The sequence below is a fragment of the Simochromis diagramma genome, unplaced genomic scaffold, assembly GCF_900408965.1.
Source record: "Simochromis diagramma unplaced genomic scaffold, fSimDia1.1 OVJJ01000389.1, whole genome shotgun sequence".
Taxonomy (NCBI): domain Eukaryota; kingdom Metazoa; phylum Chordata; class Actinopteri; order Cichliformes; family Cichlidae; genus Simochromis; species Simochromis diagramma.
In genome coordinates this window covers 377,145-398,739 of record NW_024387227.1, presented here as the reverse complement: position 1 = coordinate 398,739, position 21,595 = coordinate 377,145, and the positions used below count along the sequence as shown (strand labels likewise).

At 40.0% G+C, this 21,595-nt stretch overlaps 1 protein-coding gene across 1 annotated transcript; it reads right to left on the bottom strand.

The window, feature by feature from the left end:
- Positions 1–3,782: 3,782 nt before the first annotated feature.
- On the bottom strand, positions 3,783–20,841 carry mmel1 (membrane metallo-endopeptidase-like 1). The gene is made up of 24 exons (XM_040052245.1): positions 20,669–20,841; positions 16,322–16,498; positions 15,904–15,948; positions 15,535–15,594; positions 15,243–15,404; positions 15,062–15,142; positions 14,543–14,638; positions 13,902–14,020; positions 12,879–12,944; positions 12,366–12,500; positions 11,981–12,070; positions 9,562–9,698; positions 9,366–9,459; positions 9,162–9,290; positions 8,489–8,587; positions 8,323–8,406; positions 8,147–8,250; positions 7,841–7,899; positions 7,570–7,689; positions 7,306–7,439; positions 7,114–7,179; positions 6,914–7,009; positions 6,366–6,442; positions 3,783–4,957 (listed from the first exon to the last, which is right to left on the bottom strand). The coding sequence occupies exons 2-24, from the start codon at positions 16,476–16,478 to the stop codon at positions 4,858–4,860; spliced, it is 2,310 nt and encodes a 769-aa protein (XP_039908179.1). The 5' UTR covers positions 16,479–16,498; positions 20,669–20,841; the 3' UTR covers positions 3,783–4,857.
- Between the last annotated feature and the right edge of the window lie 754 nt (positions 20,842–21,595).

Here is a 21,595-nt window from a genome sequence, read left to right as displayed (position 1 = left end):
GGGAGTGACCGTTCACTGTATGTCCATCCATATACCTTTGATTTTCTGCTGGAAGCTTTCCGGTAAAGAAAGAACAGAAGATGCTAACAACTGTGAACTGACAGCTGTGGAGCTTGCTCTGGAGGAGCACAGAGATTGGCTGAGAGTAGCCTTTTTTTGACTTTTGACTGGCCACGGGAACCTGGAGTGCATGGTCTTCACCAGATACCTGAACTCCTGCCAGTGTAGTTGACGTTCTCCTCTATCTTTTGTCCTGTCTTCCTTCTCTCACCCCGACCGGTTGCGGCAGATGGCCGCCCCTCCCTGAGCCTGGTTCTGCCGGAGGTTTCTTCCTAATGTCGCTAAAGTGCTTGCTCATGGGGGGTCATATGATTGTTGGGTTTTTCTCTGTATGTGTTATTGTCAGTGATGGGAGTAACGGTGTTACTTTTTTTCAGTAACGGGTTATCTAACTAATTACTGTTTCTATCGTTACAACGCCGTTACCGTTACTAACAAGAAAATGCGGTCACGTTACTATTTTTCAACAGACGGTTGAAGCTGTGTTCAGCTTACCGCATCTTATATCAGTTGCACGGAAGTAGCTGACTACGTAAGTAATCTGGGCGCTACAGCTTTAAGCAGCTGCGCGCGCTCCCGCGGACGGTAATCATGATCACTTTCTAGCACAACACCTGGAGCTAAGGGGGCAAAACGATCGCATGAGTGCTGCTGTTTGACTGAGGAAGAATAAAGTAGTCATGGTAAGCCAATCACATGACCACTTAAAGACATACAAGGTGATATATACCAGTTTTTAAATTGTGTTGATAGGCCAGGTAAAACCAGAGTCATGATAAACAATATATACCGGTGTTTTTCCTGAATAGTTTCATCACGTTTACTGTCTAAGGACAGCGCTAGTAAGCACTTGCTGCTTATGACCAAAAAAACAAAAACAAAACAAAAAAAACCCAGCCCCTTCGTGTTGGTGGAAAAATGCACCATGTCGACCAATCAAAAAATGATATGGCAACATGAGATTTGGTTGTTTAGGAAGAGGGGGAAGTTTTAGGAGTCACAGTGAGAGAGAGAGCAGAAAAAGAGAGAGCGAGTTTTGAGATGTGAGAGATTTGTGACGTTTAGCCTGTTTGGAGTGTGTAGTTAATGTGTCTTGTCGAGTTAGTGTGTAGTGTTGTGGATAGTTTTGTGTTGTGTGTCAGAACAATGAGGTGACTGCTGTCTCCAGGTAGAAACAGGAGTGATACACCTGCTCTCAGACCTGCAGGTATCAGGCTGTGATGTTCTCCTTTATAGTGGACAGAAATATTTGGAGTGGCACAAATAATTTGTGCGGCATCTTATTGAACGCAGAACAGCTGACTGTTATGTAAACAGTTTGAATGGTTATTAAAAAGAAAAGGGGGTAAAAGGTAAATGGCTGAAAATAACTTTGTTGTTTGCAAAACTTGTGCATATGATTTTAAAATGGACAATTTATATTTGCATTTAAAGTTCTGAAATATGATTCATTAAACATGTTTTTTGGTTGTTACAGTAAAAAAATATAACTTTTTCTACTCGGATTTTATGTTTTTCGTCTGATTTTAGATCAATTGTGTTAATACAGTATGTCAACATGAAAACAGAACTGTAAATTCAGACACGTGAGGTTGTGCTGAAAAGAATGATACCAAACAAGGCAAAGTAAATAGTTTTTAAAGGTGAAATGTGGAGGGAACATCAAAAGTGGTTAAAAATGACCAATTATACCCTGGACCCCAGAGGGTTAAACATTTTTTTAAAGTAACGCAATAGTTACTTTTCAAGTAATTAATTACTTTTAGAATCTTGTAACTCAGTTACTAACTCACTTATTTTTTTGAAGAAGTAACTAGTAACTATAATTAATTACTTTTTCAAAGTAACTTGCCCAACACTGGTTATTGTAGGATCTACCCTACAATATAAAGCGCCTTCAGGCAACTGTTGTTGTGATTTGGTGCTGTATAAATAAAACTTAATTGAATTGAACTATCAGGATTTTATCTCTCTGGTTCAAAAAACACTGAGAACTGAGGAATATAAAGACATTATCCTCACATCAGGTGACATCAGGTTCAAGCTAAAATAGCTGCACAGTGGCGAGTAGGTATCCTGCTCTGAGCAACTGTCCTGTCTCTTTGTCCCAGCTCTGCTTTCAACTTCTCCAGCAGGACCATTCGTCCCTCCTGCCTGTCCGCCTGCACCCTTTATCTTCTACATGACTGCTCCCGGTGGTCCACTATGGGTTGGCTGTGTTAGTTTCTGGCCTCCGTTGGGAGAAGATTCTGTCACAGCTTATTCAAACTCTAACCCTTCTGTCATTTCAGATCATGCTATTACCACCTGCCCTAGGATAACCCCTGCCTTTCCCGCCCTTGCAGTTACCAGTTCACTCAACAAAGTTATTTGTATCTTTCTCAGCGCATATATATATAGTAGACTGCAACTATTGTGATTATAGTAGATTTTGAGCCACATTGCAAGCTGATTTTCAAACATTCTTTTTACCCCCCAGTTGTGCCTCTTTTTGATTCTTTGGCAGGTTTTGTTTTTTTAATTAACTTTTGCTAAACTTGACTTAGAGGTTTGCATCCTAACTTTATGTTGTTTAGAAATTTTGTCAGAAGATTTAAAAAAAAAATTACTGGTAACTATTTCGTGTTTCAAGGTTTACGGGGTTAAGAGACTTTAACTATTTTGTCCTTTGCTTTTTTTACCCACCTGTGATAAAGTTGGGTCTGGCTTAATTAAAATATAATACATAATGATTTTAGATACAGCCAGGGTTATTAACTGTAGCCAAGTGATTGTTGTTCTCTGGGAAAATCTTTAAGTATATACAGTAGCTGTAATTTCTAGTAGACATCCTTGTGATTAATAAACGACAAAGGTGCTGAAAGGTGAATTTTGTTACCATTAGTCAGATGTAACTGTTTCCTCTTTGTTATTAAATGTGAAAATGTGAAAATGAATACCTACATGTATATATTTTTTAAATGCATTTCCCAAAATGTCAAACATTTGTCTTTGAGATGGCAGCACACTGTCATTACTTAGATTCTGGGGAAAAATCGCTCAGTAATATTTCCTCTCCCCCCCTGTTTGAAACAACAGTTTTTGTTGTTTGGAGCACTGAGACTGACTGACTGAAAGTATAAAGCTTCAATATGCACATTCAATTTAGCAGCCTCTGTTGAGACCTAACAGTCGTGTTCAGTTAACCAAGGCCACCCTAAATGTGACCAGTGACAGCAAACATTCAAAACCGTCTGTGTGTGTGTGTGTTGTTTGTGTTTGAAAGCTCTCTCCAGCACAAAAATGTCGGCTTACGGCAGCCAGTGTCTCCATCCTCTTTGATTCTCCTGTCATTACTTGTTAATAAAGGTAGAAAATAACAGTCCTGGCCCTGGCCATCTTGTTAATGACAAGCCCCATTCTTCAGTGCGAGCTTGTGGATCAGCTACAGCGGTCACCGCGCTCCATCCTTTCATCTCATACGACACTGATCAATGCAAGATCAGAAGAAAACCACTTCATCTGCTGCCTGTCCAAGTGTATCTGAGGGGGTTTTCCCCTCATTTCAGCACAGCATGTAATTGGCTACGCCCCAGAGGCTAAATGTCTGTGTGAGTTTTCACTCATGTCGGAAAGAAAGCGCACAAAACTAAAAACCCAAGCACTATTTTGGGTTAAATGTGAACTTACAGATCTCACACGAGTAACATTATTTTATAAAATGAATGTAGGTTCACGTCATGTTAAGGATTTTGAGCTCAGCTCTTTAACCTCTCGGCTTCAGAAACACATAACAACTGGGGTCTAAACAGATTACAGTCAAAAGTGGGAGTAACCAATAATGCAACTAATATCAATGTCACATCACTCGACCTCCAACAAATCCTGGGTTTTTTTTTCTCACGATCTAAGGAGCAGGCCACAGCAAAGTGTCATGACATACAGTACATGTATATAGTACATTTCCGTGGTAGAGTATTGAGTAACAATCATTTGCAAAATGTGGCAAAGAAACTTAGAAAACTGCTTAGCCAGCTTTGAAAATGTTAAATATTTATCCATGCCGTAAGTGTAAAAATGCTAAACGCAGCAGCTCCCTCAGAGTGTTAATTTAAGGTTAAAGCTGCAAAGATTTAACAGTCTTAAAGTCTTTAAGCAATTTGTTTTCATGTAACAGTGAATGACCAAACTCTCAGAGTGTGACTAATTCTTTTGTAGCTTTGCATCAGCAAAGCCGTAAGTTCTCATTTATTTCATGCTCTTCAGCCAGAGTCAGATTTGCTCACCATTATTCCTTCTGAAGTGGCACGATGTCTTAAAAACAGTACATCAGATGAAAGGCTACACATTAAATTACAAAAATCCACTTAAAATTTATAAGAAGAATTTGTTCAACAAATGCTCGCTGGGCATTTAAAGTCATCCTCATTAAGCCTTTCAAAAAGTCTCATCTTTTCCATGTAGCCTTTCCATTCATGTGCCCCGATGTGGGACATTAAAAAAATACAAATAAAAACAAAACAAAAGGGAACAACTGACCTCCTCATCCACTGACAATAATTCAAACTTGATAAGATATTCAAGCAAGTTTCTCTTTTACAATCTGCGTGCTTTAAATTTAAGAACCTATGGAGTACTGAGGACGCCAGCTGTTTAAAAAACACCTACGGTACCATATATGCACGTGTCTGCGTCATCACTCGGCCCCAAACATACTGGAATAAGTCATGAGCAGGATATCTCTGTGGGTTTTAAAGTACAACTTATTCTTTTGATTTGACTTGCCCATGCTAAGAAAACCAACAAATCTCAGGAGTTCTACCAGACCCGACACTTCAGCTCAGGGTTCATTGGACTGCCTTTTTGGCACTGAAAGGCTTCTGAGAAAGCTTCAAAATTCTGGAGCGATCCAAGGACCCTGAGGACAAAAGAAAAGCAGAACATCAAGGATAATAAAAGCTAAAGTATGTTGATGGTGTTAGAGGAGCACCGCCGAGTGTTAGTTCAGTCTCCAAGTACTCATTTGGATCAACAAACTGAGCTACACTGCACCAGTACTTCACGGATATATCCTTTGTCATGACAAGTGGGAGTATCAGGCTTATATTTTCAGTATGGAGAATCTTTAAATTGAATAAAGCAAAGCAGAGCTGTTCAGCTGAGGAGTGCAGCTCCACTCAGACGGGAGGAAAGGTCATAAAAGGTCAGTCATAAAAGCACAACTATGAATTACAAAGTGCAAATAAGTGATAATTATACTCACAGTACCTCATTTTTTGAGCCACTTCCACACTTACCCGCAAACTTTAACCATTTAACACCGAGTGTATCATGTTTAATACATTTTTGAGACTTCTACGTCATCAGTGTGAGCCCATGCTCAAAGCTGATTATGGAAAAACATCATGCTGACACTTGGAGTGGGTGTATGATTTGGTTGTGGTTTTTAACAGCTTAAATGTGTCTGAAAACTTCACGTGGGTATGTGCTGTACTTAAGAAGTCATGAGGGCTCATAAATGTTGGAAAGAATGACGTGCAATAAAAAAAAGCTTTGATCTACCCCTATGTACTGAGAGCATCTGTACGTCTGAGAACATTCATACTATTATGGTAAGGTAAAACTGTACATGCCTTAAGTGAATATACTAAAGTTATTGTGAATTTTAAAAATAGATGAAACTCAAAACACTTTATATAAGTATATGTATAAGTATTTCATATAGTTTATGAAATTTGCCCTTGTGGGACTAATAAAGGTATATCATATCATATCATATAAATACATTAGATTTGTTTGATTTTATATAAAATAGCCCTGCTGAATGAATTTCCAGTGTTGTAAATGTCTAAAATTTCCAACAAACATGCTTAAAAAAATGAAGGACTGCTGCTTGTAAAAAGTAGGGTTTTTTTCAGCATAGCTGCAACAACACTTTAATTCTGCAGCATTTATTTTGCATCCAAATCTTTATTTAGTCAGTAAGGTTGCTTCATTGGGTCATTATATAAAACAAAACACGTAATATTAATTCTGTTTTATTCAGTTTCATTTTTCCTCTTTCTGCTTTTCAGAGCTACATTATCACGCACTATGTATATATACATGTGTGTGTGTGTGTGTATTTTTTTCATATATACACATTTACTTCAGTGCTTTCTATAAAGATTTGATCCTAAAGTCCTTTTTCTCAGTGCAGAGAAATGACACTGCACAGATCTCACATTTGAGTGGACAGGAAGGACTTAAGGGTATGTCTGAGGTTCTGACAAAAATAAAATGTTATTAGTGTACCTCTGAAATTATTCCACACTAAAGCTTCTTACCTGTATTCTAAAGGACTGTGTGAGTCAGTCTTAATGGACTGGCTGGCATACTCAGGCCGATAAGCACCACACCATACCTGGAAAAAAATAATGCATTAGTGCTTTGCTCGATTTTTTGCAGACTTTGATTACTGCACAGGCTTCTCTTTGTATTAAACCAACCAAATATACTTCTGAATACTTTGTGTATTTAAAGTATTAATATCCCACCTAATAAATCAACTCTCAGTTTTTATATGTCCATTTTTTTATCTCTTTATCTCAGTGAGGAGCAGATTTTTTTTAAAATTATTTGTACTGTTTTATTGTCAGTGATAGCTTTCTGCCTTTGCTTTATATACTGTGGCACCAAGATGCTCTTTACTTTGGCAGCTGCTCTCATCCCCTGCGTGTGTTGCTCAACAGTGATTTGCTTTGGGATTGCTTCACCCTCTGAACCCCTGAACCTCTCCTGCTGCTGCTCTGTTTACTTCACAGCGCAAAGTATCCACTGAAAGAAATGCTCCTTGTGAGCTTCGGGTTTTAGCTCATGTTCCCCCTTTACTTACTTGGGCAAAGTTAAGAAAGAAAAGCTGCTTGTGATCCATGTCTAGACCAGGTAGACGAGGCTCTTCACCCTCCATCTCCACCCACTTAAGATAAGCCTGTAAACACACATCCCCACACAGAAAGTTTATTATAAGCCTTCTGGAGTTTGTCACTGCTGCTGAAATAGTAACATGTGGGTTTTGTGCGTCTAACATCCAACCTGGTATGCTTGACGAACCCCTCCATTGTCTGCAATATTCTCCCCCAAAGTGCTGATTCCACTGATCTGCAATCACACGGACAAAACCATTCACACACAGCAGTGTGAAAACACTCATTGTGGTGCTCGCATAATAAACGGTATAACAGCCAAGACAAAACATGCTATTTCGTACGTGCTGCAACTGCTTACATTTTGTCCGCCTGCTAGCTTCCAGTTGAAGTTGCCATATTGTTGCACCATGCACTGCGACTGCTCTTTGAAGTGCTCAGCAGAGTAATTACTCCACCAGTTCAGCATATTACCATCTTGGTCAAAATTACGCCCTGCACGGAGACACTCATCATTGTCATTAGCTAGCAATAACAAATTTGAAATAAAAGGTTACTTAAAAACAAACTGCCTTCATCATTTCAGGTTCCTAAAAATATGACTTATCAGTCACCAGCATCTCACCGTTGTCATCAAATCCATGCGTGATCTCATGTCCGATAACCATCCCTATTCCGCCGAAGTTAAGAGCTTGGTGCTGATGCTTGCTAAAGAACGGCGGCTGCAGGATTCCTGCAGGGAACACTGGATGGATACAAGCAAAGAGGGAGTGAAATCACAAGTACTAGCAGTGCTGAACAGGCATGTGATTAGGAGCGAGAGTTACTATAAAAAACATCTTTAATGTGTCAGAGAGGCTGCCGTTGGCCTTGTGTGATTCTTGTAAAGCTCTTACCGATCTGATTTCTGTTGGGTGAGTAGAATGCATTAACCACAGCAGCACCAATGATCCACCTGAGGAGTGACAGGCTTTATTAAGGCACATTTATACTTAATACAGCAGCTGTACAGCTCATGCGCAGAGCTCATTTTGCACCATGAAAAATGAATTTTAACCTTCACTTTCAGTATCCTTTGAGTTATTTTATAAGGACGTGGAGCAGCAGCAGTACATTCAGTGCACCCAGTACATTTTTAGATAGACAGAACTACATCTGTGTTTACTACATCTGAAACAGGACCAGTTGTATCAGTCACTTACAAGTCAGGATCCACGGGCTCTCTGAGCTTCTTCAGACTCTTGTGGGCTTCTGACTTGAGGTTCTCCAGGATGTTCTCAAAGTAGTGTTCTTCACTGAAATTTAGCTAAAAAGCGAAATGTGACACATCAATGATGAGAGAATCTTTAGAAAAACTAGAAACTAGGCTTTTACTTACATGGGCATACTCTTGGTCAAGCTTTTGGTTGCTCTCCTGCAGGATATGATCTGGATAGCCGATATGTTCCTTGATTGCCATGGCCTTGAAGTGATGCAGAGCAATCAGTATGATAATGCCAATCATCCTCTGAGGAAAGCAACAAAAACTTTTATTTATATTATACCTTTTGTCTCGCCTTCTCCTTTGAGGGAGTGTCCATCCAGCTTAACTCCTCCAGTGTTTCTACGTACGCTGCTTGGATCTTGCTGATGAGGTCACTCACCTGTGAACAAATGACAAAGACTGAGAATCTGAGTCCTGTACTAAAGGAGAAACTCAGAAAAAATATGCCAAAAAATATGTTTTGAGTTTACAAATAGGTCTGTCTAGTGTGATAAAAATGTTGAGCATGGCATAATGGAAAGTCTCATCCTATTTGGCTTCCTAATTTTGTGGCACTGCAGCTCAAAAATACTGCTAAAAAAGTTCAAGCCTAGACCGTAGAGCAAATTATCCATGTCTTTATCTTTTCCTGCATTAATAATTGTAACCTGCACCCCCTTTTTATTTTTCTGTTTAAGTAAAGCTGCATTTAATTAACTCAGCTGACTCAGCATGTATTAAAACCTGCGATAAATTCTAAATAAAGAAGGCAAGTTATCCCCATACTGTCTAATTCTTCCAAAGCATCAGTGCTAATAAATGATATGTACTTTTTTTTTTCCAATTTGGCGTTTGGATAAAAATGCTACAAATACGTAACAACGAAGCAGAATTTGTGTTTCACTTGAATTTAAACTCATTTTCAAACTTCTTTCTGCTGTGTTCGAAGCGGTTTCGGGGCCAAAAGCACTCACCATTCGTTTACTTTCTCCTGCAAAAGTCTCACGCACGTACAGAGCTCCCACTGCGTTCTCCATGCTGCTTTGGACATAACGGACACATTCTCGCCACCAAGCATCCTCGACAGTGGTCCCATAGAGAGTCTAACCACGCACAAATACAGTTATTTTGTCTTCAAATAAGCTCGCATTAGCATATGTTGTTCTGTTATGTCAAACCTTTCTGTATCGCGCTCTGGCATCTTTAAAGCGGCGGCTCAAGCTGTTAACTCTGTCAATGATGAGTTGCCAGGTGAGGTAGTTCTGCATAGTTCTGCAAAGATTAATAGTTTTTGTTAAGCTGTGTTGCACTGTATATTTTCAGTTATAATATAATCTTTACAGACTCCTTCTTGGATGATGGTCCAGGATTGACCTGATACTGTGTCTGGAGAGAACATCGTTCATCTTCTCAAGATAGGGAGAGCTATACACGACCACCTCCTCGTCCAACTGGACATCAATGGACACACTCGACAGCACACCTTGAATAAATCGTGTCCAGTTGAAACCCTGCAAGACAAATATATTATATTTTTAACATATTTAGTTTTATTTGTGTATAGTTATAATTTAATATGGTTACATGTTGTAGGCCTTCCAGCTCTCAGTTAATTTAGAGGGTGAGGGGTCACTCATAGGTACAAACTTTAAATCTTTAAAGATTTTACATCTCATTGGATTCAACTAAGAGGGTTTTCAACACCTCCTTTGTTTAAAATAAGGTTGAACAATGGCTGATAAACAGTATTTCTTAAAGAAACATGTTAATTACTTATTGCTTTTTGCTTTTTGACCAAAGCCATACAAACACTGTGAATTAACTGCATTTGTGTGTGTGTGCTTTTTACTATAAGCACACACACACACACACACACACACACACACACACACACACACACACACACACACACACACACACACACACACACTTTCCTGGGATTCAGTATCTCGCCTAAAGAGACAGGCAGGTTAGAGGAGCCATGAATCAAACCACTGACTTTCCAATAAGTCAGTGTGCTCCTTTCTTATGTGAGTATTTGGGGGATGCTTATGAAATGTTCCTTTTTAACTGAATAACAACATTATTTTTTTCAGCCATTTTTTTGTAACGTTTCTAATTTCAGCTATCAAATATGGCCCCCGTGTCGGTCGGTGTCCAAAATAGCCACCATGCACAACAAGTTAAAGTGGTACCATCAATTACAATGTGCAAGGTGTAAACATTGTACGAGGCGTCATTACTCACAAAAATAACACAGCAGATTTTGAACACTGGCCGCTTGTTGTGCACAGGATCCAAGAGATTTTTCCAAATGTCTCTTTTTCTGTAAATACTTTCTTTGCAGCTACATAAGTATCACATGTAAGAGTCAAAAGCATTAACTTGAATAATTCTGAAGCAATGCTGCCTTATTAACCAGCAGTCTTGCGCTTGTTAACTGTCATATGGGCTTCTTGTTGCAGATTTTTGGAGAAATATTTTGCATTTTGGGAACTTTTTATGCAAAGCTGACCTAACTAGTTGCCGGTTATATCTTCATATTTCTTGTACAGGAAAAGGGTCATCGATCTTCTTCCTAACTCTTAATAATAAAAGGAATGAGGTGATTTTGTAAAATTTAAAACAAGGCATATAAATTGCATTTACATTTCAGAAACTGATGTTTTCTCATAAACAGTACATGGAGTCATGTGGAAAAGAAAGTTTTCACAGGGTTTTATGCAGTCCTATAAACAGCTAACCACACCCCATGATTCAGTAGTGTGTACAATCGTTTTTAGCAACAATAACCTGAAGTAATATTTTCTGGATTTTATCTGTCTCTCACATAACTGCGGGGAAATTTTGACCCACTTTTCTTTACAACATTGCTTCAGTTTATTGAGGTTTGGAGGTAGTTGTTCATGTGCAAACACATCATTTCATTGGGGTTGAGGTCTGTACTTTGAGTCATTGCAACACTGTGATTTTTTTTCCATGTTCAGTTATTTTGCTGGGGATTTGCTGCTGTGTTTGGGATCACTGTTCTGTTTCATGGGACAAAGCTTTAGCTTTCAGAAACTTGACACTACAATACTTTGGTGTTCAGTCAGCTCAGTGACCGCAAGGTATCCAGGACCTGTGGCTGCAGAACAAGCCCAAATCATCACCTCCGTGCTGACAGTTCGTATGAGGTGTTTGGCTTTTACCAAATCCATTGTTGCATTCTTGAAATTGGCCTTTGTCCATTCTGGACATTGTCTGAGAAGTCTTGTGGTTCGTTCAGATGCTGCTTTGCAAACCTAAGCTGTGCTATCATGCTCTTTTTAGAGAGAAAAAGATTTTCTCTTGGCAACCCTTCCAAAGTCTTTTTGCTGATCTTACTATCACAGAATTTTAACATTTTACATGCTAACTGAGTCCTGGTAGTTATTATGAGGTCATCCATTTTTAGTGAAGTCCTATTCTGAAGCCTTAAACCGAGCATTTTGGGTGTCAACGTCTTGGTAAATTGGAGAGAAGAAGAGAGGAAGGGAACCTGAGTGGAATCTCACCCTAAAGCACACCCTGCTTTATCCCATTTTTAACTACAATGAGGCCCAAAATATTCAAAAAGTCAGGCTTTATAAAGTAAGGCATTAAAATTGTGAATGAGACCAAAGAGTCATCAGGAAAGGCTTTAGTGAGTTTATACATCATGCGAGCAGTACAATCATTTTCTTATAGACTTCAATGCAATCTGACTTTTTGTAACCAATCAGAGTGACCTGCCTGCACCTCAATAACAATAATGAAGTGAAATAATTCTTACATTAAAGGTGTATGTGCTCTGCAGTTCACCAAGTGCCATCTTGTTGTAAAGAATGGTGACATCTTGGCGTTCCTCTGCTGGTGATGTAGCCTGTCAGGCAACAGGAAGGAAAAACAAAAAATCTAAACTGATTTGTTTTTTTCTGTTATATAGTCACATTTTGCTATCCTTTCATCAGCAGAGTCTCATTTGTTATGCTCCTAGGAGGCATGAATTTGAAAAAAGGATGGTTAAGAGCTTGGCTGATCTCCTGGTTCCAATATGTATTTGTCTGATTCTCTCATTTACTGGAAGCGGAGAGGAGGTGCTCATTTTTCATCTTGTCATTGTTAATTTTCCTGAACCTCGTTTCACAGTTCCATTTCCTGCTGCAGCTGGCACTCACATTGGCGATGTCTGTCTCCAGCTCCAGCACTTGCATCATTTCCTCCCACACTCGGTCGTCATCTTGAGTCAAATTCCTGTCCTCTCGGGTTATCTTTGCAATGGAAACCATGAAGTGTAGGTAGGCCTCTCGAACCTGTGGTATAGATTAAATAAAATTTTGAATATATTCATTTTATTTTAACAAAAGCTTAGATCGAATATTCTAAGTATTATATGAGTAAAAAACTGCAAAAGTGAAACTCAACAGCACATTTTTTCCCAAACCAAACTGGCTGTTATTCAAGATGAGATCTCACTATGAGCAGTTTTCATTGGACTGCAGGTTCCAATAGATCTTTAGTCAGATACTAGCTTTTAATATTAATCCTTTTCACCTCCACTGAACTGTGATGGAGGCAGATATCTCATGCATTCATTTTTCAAAATCAAATACAAGAGAAAACATCCACATGATTTCATGAAGATAACAGTATGTTTTTTATCAGGGTTTGAGTGAAATGTTGCGTATCACCTTTTTGTAGTTTCCATCATTGAAGTAATAGTCTCTCGATGGCATCCCAAGCCCGGGCTGGTCAATCTAAACAAAATACAAGAATAAGGACAGCAATTAAACACTTTTTCATACCAATAATCCAGAAAATACTTGCAGAGATGTGTTTTTAACAGAATGATAATTAAAAATCTGCATGCTAAACTCAATTATCTGTCTGATTGTCAGATCTGAAGACGTTTCAGAGTTCAAGATATTAAGTCTCTCACTGGGAGTGACCAGAGCGGACAGAATTAGAAATGAGTACATCAAAGTGATGGCTCAGGCTGAGTGGTTTGGAAACAAAAGTATGCTGGACAAAAGATGTCAAATATAAAGCTGCCAGGCAGAAGGATAAGAGAATGACCACAAAGAAGATTTGTGGATGTAGTAGGAGATGCAGAGGATTGATGTAACGGAGGAAGATGTTAGAGATAGGGTGATCTGCTGTGGTGACGCCTAGAAAGACCAGCTGAACGAAGACGAGAGAGGTCTGTCTAATTTATTGGGTACCATTAATTTCATAGCAATCCATGAGCAATGAGCTGTTGAGATGTTTTAATTTTAAGTGAAAGGATGGACTGACTGACAGAACAGTGCTGCCATTCTTCTAAACAATGCTCTCTAATGTCTCTGTAAACACTGAAACACATTAATGGGACACACTGTTGGACTGGGAGACATGTGTCTTCATTACGATGAGTGAGTGATACACTGTCCTTCGGTGCAGAGCACTAAATCCTGCTGAAAACCTACCCCTGTTGGAGTACCATTTGCCAAAAAGTGGCCAGTCAATTCAGAATGTTATTCATCCTTCTTAAGAAAAGAAACCAGACAAATGTCTGAGTACGTGTGATTAGGATTGAGTCAATGAAGGAAGTTGGACAGATTGTTCGTTTCATTAGTTTACGGACCTTGTTGACAACAGCAAATGTCAGGTTTATCTGTAGTAGTTGTATAGCAGCTGTCATGTATTAATTGTGCCCAGACAAAATGTTTTCTCACATAGATAATATGGCGCTGAGAGTCCCGGTCGTCCGTCCACACATACATGTCCAGCACAACCTTCTTGTGGAAATGAGCAGTAAGTGTTGCCAGTGTGTCCTCAAAGCTCCAGGCTTCCTCTGCAAAATAAAAAAGAGAAATTTGTACTCAGTTTAAGAACATTTATCTAGCTGTAAGGAGCTATTCAGCATACCTGGCTGCAGAAATCTCTATGCCTCTGCTGCACATTTTCTGGGCTCGCTTTGTAAATCGGTGTGCGCGGATGCAGCTATGCGTGGCTAATTCTGTTTGAGCCACCATCCATGATTACATTTAATTAAAGTGGCAAGAGCCAGGAGCACGAGGAAGAGGGGACTATTTAAAGCATCCTTCACAGTCCTGATTGAGGACTTGCTCTTCTGCCCACGCATCACTCTCCCAAACCCCACACCTGACTGCTCGACTGAAAAGCCTCGACCGGCCTCTTGATCCCACCAACAAAGCTTATACGCAACTATTCACTGAGAGCAAATATAGCTGCACAGGCTCTGCGTGATGTTTTTGAGAAAGAACAGCACTTGTTTGTGTGCCGGTGTTACATGTGCACACGTGCTTGTTTGTATAGAACAGGCAGGAGGCATTAATCAGAGTGTGATTTGTACCTGTGGTGGTGTTCCAGTCCTCTGACGCCACAGGCCAGTCACCAATACTCTCAATGAGCTTCAGGAGGGGCTGCGAGTCACGCTGCTCTATGAGGCCTGCAGGGAAAAAAGAATAATCTCAGTTGTAGAACATAACAGGAACATTATGGTCTCACTACTAAAAGAAATTGCGCCATGTTGAGTTTAGACCAGCAGCAGGCACCTACACTGCTCTGAGATACAAAGCTATTTATTCACTGACTCAAAAGGCAAGTTTTCTTAAATAAATTTCCCAGTGACTCTAACAGGTTACTCTAGCAAACGATTTTATGTAATTTAGCCAGGCCCAGGTTGCATAGCAGAAATTACTGGTATGCACAGCTGGTAAGTATTAAATATTAAGGTCTTAAAAAGTCTTCAGTTCAAGCTGGGGAACCCTGCTGATACCCCGGCTGTGGAAGGCTGACTGATATAATAAACAGCAAACAGTTTTTTGTCAGTGTATCTTGTGCTCTCTTGCCCCTTTGTAGACAGCCTTACTTTCATTCATGCAGGAGCTGTAAAGGATTTTGGCCTTCTTGATGGCATCTCTGTCCTCTTCACTGACTGTCTCGAGAACACCTGCAACAACCAAACACAAACAAACATTTTCTGTCTGAAAATGTCTCACCGAAATACTGCAGCCCACACTGACCCACACTGAAGATTTCACCCAGCTGACCTTTGAGGACAATCTCCAGCTTGTCTCGCAGAATGTCAAAGACGCTGTGACGGGAACTGGTCTCCGGAATAACATGTCGCTCCAGCCAACCCCCACAGGCATACTGGTAAAAGTTATCACAAGGCTTCACGGACTCATCCATGTTTTGCAAGAGCCGGGCAGCTTTAAGATGTCGGCGAGGAAAGAGAGACATAAGAACAGTGCGGTGAAAATCTCACAAGGCAACTGAGGGAGGATGATAGTTTAAAAATTGTAAGAGCAGGAGAAAAAAAAGAAAAAGCAGATTTCTCACCTGCGGTAACACAGTCTGCAGTTGTACACACATTGCTGGGGTTGGAGCGTAACAGCTGGCCTGGAAAAATCAGTGCGAACAATTACGAGAGAACTCTTTGACAAACTGTGCCCCAGCTGAGAGGGAGGATGTTGTTGTGTGAAGTTCAGACCCAATTTTAAGTAGCCTAGATCTGTAGTCTGTGCGAGAGAGGAAATGCCTGTGTCAGCAGTGACTGTGTTCTTTCACTTTTGTGTGGCTCTGCTGATCAGGCAGTAAAGGGACTTCCAGTATTACAGTGTCTTTCAGAGGTGCAGGCTCAAATATGACACATGCCATCCCACTCATCCCGCAGTGTATTCTGTGTTGAGCTTAGCAGATTACACTTACCCTCACCTGTTGAGCTCCTGGACGCGCTCGGCCTGCTTGATTGTTCTGAGTCGGATGCAAGAAAAACGATCAAAACATCAGACAAACTCTGCAATCATTTATCATGACTTTAATAACTGGGTTGAGTGGGTTGAATGATATTTTTAAACAAAAGGCCATCAGACAGAAGCCAGTTGCATTTTCCAACTTAATGTTTAAATTTTTGTGAGTGACATTAAACATTAAACTTTCTAGTAAGGATATCTAAAAACATACACACATTATTATTGCATAAAGATGACCATTTTAAAAAATACTTCCAGGATTATTTCATGTGTCAGTTTTGCCTTAATGTTACAAACAAACAGAGTAGGGAGACACATGCCATTACTACTGTAATATCTGGATTTTTCCACGGTGATCGTAGCAGAGCATTTACCTTTCATAGCTGATGTGTAGAGGACTACAAGCCCGGCCAAGGCACAGCTGACTAACAGGAGCAGCACAGACAGACCGATTTCCGCAACAGTCCAGCGACGCTTTCCGGGTTTACTTGATTTCTCCATGATATCCATTTGGCTTTCGGATTTTCCCATATTCCTCCTAACTGCCGGCTCTGTAGGAAAGACACCGTTGGAGTGTGGGATGGTCCAGGCACAGAGCTACCGCCGTGTGTTTTTGCGTGTGTATGTGTGTGTGGGCTGTGCAGTGATCCATCGGTAAACTGTGCCAGCTGACCTGCAGTGAGTGAGCTTCAACTGCCGAACACCTACAACAACTTCACTGACATGAGTTTCACTGACAGTGAAACTGTTGGTCTTGATGCACGATGCGATTTATTTTTCTTTTCTAAAGTGACATAAAATGTTTTAGCTCGGGTTTTTTTCTGTAGTCTTTCATTAAGACTTCTGAACCTGTTCAATCCACAAATAAGATTTTGAGATTTTCTTTACACAGCTTAACAATATATTATAAACTTAATAAAATCCAAGTAGCTGGAGAGGTTAAAGTGCCTTCAATCTTTTTATTTTATTAGAGGAGGAGGAATGCTGAATTATAAATATGGAGAAATATAAATATGGAGAAATTACTCTGCTGTTAATATTGAAACTGAAAAGGTCACCATGTGGGTAATGAGTCTTCATCATGCAGACGGATGGGGGGAGATGAAAAGTTTTGGTGTGATTTAAGAGACAGTAACTATGAAAAAAATGTCAAAATTATGTTTCCATTTTGGGTACTTTTGGGTACTTTAACCCCCCCCCAGTGAAACTGGTGGATATCTTTATCTCTTAAGTCCTTCAGAAAAAAGTCGGCGGCACAGTCCAAAACAGTAGGTGCTTCAGTTTAAGCAACCATGTGCCAAAATGGAGAGGAACCACAGGCATAGGTCAAACATTGTTGCTATAAAAAATGAACAGACAGATACGATAACTGTGCTCGAGGCATCTTGGCCTTCCAGTAGAGCCAAACGTTTACCTGGACACCTTAGATACACAGGTGTAAATGATTATGTGTCTCAGCTGTCCACTTGTGGGCCCATCACCCTCGACACATTTTAAGGCCAAGTGTGAGGGTCAAAGACTTTTTTGCAGAAGCCGTGTGGATGTGTTGTTGTTGTCTGTAATTTGGATTACACAATGGATTTCTGTAGCTTTAATATGTCAGCGGGAATGTTTGGTTGTTAAATATTTTTCTATAATCCTGATGATTCTACAGAGGTTGGTCTACATGGTTTAATACTTTTACTATATTCAGCATATTTTGTACTGTGTAGAAGGTCATTTCAGCGGTGCACCTTTATCGCTAAGGTCCATATGTTATTAATCTGGCAAGAAAAGAGTCACTGTGCATCGAATGCGACGCTCAAGCTGAAAACAATTTAACAAACAGTTGAACATTAAACTTGCCTACTCTGTTCATTGTTTTTTTTTTTTAATACAAGTATTTGGTCCCACCTTACAGCCCCACACACATGCACATGCACACTGAGCCATGCTTTACTTCAAGGGAGCTAATTTCTATGCACAATAATTATGCATTTGTGAGCACAATATTGCAAATGAGCATTTGTGCAATGGACAAAACAACAATCACCCGTGGCTTTCAGCAGCATTGCTTTGCATCTATTCACTCTGCAGCACCTGTTTCTTCCATAACCATTCCTATTGCCCTATCATTAGGCCTGACAGGGACGGGCTGTAAATCAGAGGTTCACACTGCTGTGGCCCATTAGCCCTTCCTGATGAATACTCATGGGCACATATCTGGCTCTATAGTGATGAAGAGCAGGCAGGGGCTTGTTAAAGCTTCACTACCAGCCGCAGACTGTATCAGCATCAGACCGCATAGAAACACCCTCTGAGGCTCAATCCTGACAAAGCGTTAAAGACCGACCTCATATTATAGAAAACTGTTCAGGAATAATGTTCAGTCTGTTGTGACGACACAAGATTTACTGCTCACTACAGGGACTTATTTACATATTTCAAATGTTCTCAGACAGTCTCACTGAATATTAAATACAATGTTCATTTCCAACTAATGCAAAACTGAGTTGGCATAAAGAAATGGACAATAAAGAAGCAAAATTCATTATTCTTTACAGACTCCCTTTTCTAATAAGACAAGAAACCTTTAAAACCATCATGTATTATTTTTGACTGGTCATTTTAGGAAAAGCTGGTTAAAAGTTGAGCAGAAGGATGTCACTTTTAATTTGTACTTCACGCCATTACGGAAACTGAGATATTTCGCAGTGCTGATTTGTTTGAATTAGTGCATTTGAGATTTTAAATTTTATCTTATAGATGAACAACAAGCAGATGAGTGTGCGCAAACGCATGTGCTTCACATGCACTAAAATTAAATCAGTGTTGATTCACACAGCATCTGAACTGTGCTCTGCCAAGATGTAGCCTTCTGAAGACACCTGTAATTGGCAAGCGTTTCCTATTATAAATTCGATTTTCTAAATCCTATAACCAGACCCTAGAGGAGGTTCAGGAGTCCAATTCCTTCTCAGACCACTTTCTTTATCATGTGGGGAAAAGTTGTCGTTTATTTTTATGTCCAGTGAAGCCAAAAACATATTGCCTACCCCCGGCTTCCATCTTTATTATTATTTATAGATGGTTAGGACAGGCTCTTTGTAGCCTGAGAGACACAACTCGGGATAGAAGAGGACCAAAAACACTCATCATTGTCAGTCCAGCGTATTGATTTATCTACATTTTACCAACTATAAAGCTGGCAACACTTTTAAGAGACGGCATGGGCACCATGCTTGAGATTTTCAGATGTTCAGCAGATTGAAAAAAGACATGTTAAACACATGCTTTCAAAGTGAGATGAATCAGCATTGTCACTGACTCAATCACGAGCTTTTAGCAGTGGAGGACAACTTGCGTCAGCTGTAGCTGAGATCCACGGAGTTTTACTTGCTTTTTAAAAGAAAGGCAAAAAAACACAGAAGTAAAATGGGTGCTGAAATTTAGGTGGCTGCTGAGTTGGTAACCGTGATAACCTTTACTGAAGTACGGCTCAAATAGACATAAGCGAGCAAAGACAAAAATTTTAATCAGCCAAGAGAGTAAATATTTCCAACTCTATCATCAAGATCACCGATCGAGATCGTTTCCTTCTCTCGTTGTTGGTTCAAATTACTTTGTTTAGCTGAGTTCAAAGGCTCACATGGCTACCTGGCCGGTAATCATATTGCTACTCATAACACTGTGAGATTACTGTGCTCAATGTAGCATAACGCTAAGCCTTTATAAGCACCATTTAAAGGACTCACAGCTCTGAAACTCCCTAACTGCAGCAGGCTTGTCACATTTTCAATATTCCTGAGTCCATCACAGTCTGTCAGTAAGCTTTTAGCAAGGCAGGGTAACACTGTCTGTCACAGCTGAGATGGCATTTCTATTTCTAGGCTCCTTTGTTTGATCAGTTAAAAACCATGCTGAAATTACGATATCATATTTGAAGATATTTGGCCAAAGAGGGTAGGAGAATAGACAAGAGCGAAGAGAATAAATGGTATAGCTTATTTAAAATATATTTAAAATGGCAAATTATAAGTGCAAACAACTTCTACAGGCTATTTTGTTAATACTACACATGCATATAAAAAGATATGGGAGAACCAACAGAGATTAATGTGTTTAAGTTAGTGGTACACTCTGTCAACAGTGAGATGAGCATTCAAGCAAAAACCAATTCATTTGTTGAGTGACATTGCAGATCAAAAGTTAAAATTCTGCTAAACACTTTCAGATTGATTTTAACTCATTTCCAAAGGTATTCACGGCAGCTTTGACATTAAAAGCTAGAAAACAATAAAACCCAAAAGTATCAAATACAATCTAACAGTCAGAGATTCAGGGTCTCCAAAATAAGAGCCTTTCTCTGTAAGTGGGATCAATCTGTGCTAAAGGTCTTATGGAGTCTTTGTTTTAGGCACGTTAATATTATATGCGGCTTTGTTCAGTGACTGGTACTGTTTTGTACAAACAAAACAAGGATTATCAGGTCAGCCAGCGATCTGCACACTTTCATAGGCGTTCATTCTCATTCCCTTATTTTGCCCTAAACTTTGTGACGGTGCCATCTACGTTTTCCCCACAGCAATGTCTTAACAGCTTAGTGTTTTGAATCTGTCCTGGGACCACTCTGCTGCTGACCTGATGCCTGAAGGCTGCAGCTTCACAGGGTAACTTTAACCACTTTCACTTTGGCACTTGACAGCAAACAGGAATGCAATCTAGAGGATCCGGAGGCTTACCTTTGTATGTGGATGGCAGAAGTCCCTGAGCCGTTCCCCCACAGCGTGCTAATATCTCAAACACCCCTGCTGAGCATCCACTCAGAGCTGGTGTGTAGAGAAATGAGTCTGTGCTGCGGGTTGAAGGAGACGTTATCCAGTTCAGTGTGCTGCTCAGGGAATGAGTGAGGCAGCCGAGAGGGAGGGAGAATAAAAGAAGGAGAGGATAGAGGGAGGGAGAAAGAGGAGGCAGATGGGAGGTGATAGTACTAGATTGTTTTTGATTGCATGACTGTGATAAGAAAAAAAAACGCACATCAGGAACAAGTGTGTGTGTTATGAAGAGCTGAGGTGTGTAGCTGAGGGGTCAAAAGGATATTGGTTGTGTTACAGTGAGCATCAATTTCTTTTTCTCACTGTGGAGTGTGCCCAGCTGCTGAGCGGAAAGACCAGAAAAATCTGGAAAGCTCTCAGAGAGATAAGACAAACACGTCTTCAAAGCCCTCTGCTAACAAATAATCCGGCACACACCGTGTGTTTAAACCTATTTTAGCTGTTTTGTTCTCATCCCAGCAGCCACAAACATATGGATCTATACTACTCCAGTCATCATCACTACAAGCACCACTCACCGCTGATCCTCCTGTCACCCCTCTCTCCCCTAGTGTCCAGGAAAACTTAACTCCAGGGAGCTCTTAGATGCCTATGGAGAGCCTGATGGGGATACCTGGCCTGGTATCAAATCTAAATGGCATGGCGCCTGGGCTCATTATCAGCCTGATTAACCACACTAATAAGCTGATAATAAAGAGAAAGTAATGTGTTTGGCTGATGATCATAGACTCCCAGTCAGGTGTTGTTGCTACCCAAGAAATTGACAACAAATTTAAGGGATCTTGATCAAAACTAAAAAATATAAAAATAAAGAGCACGTGTTGTTGAAAATGC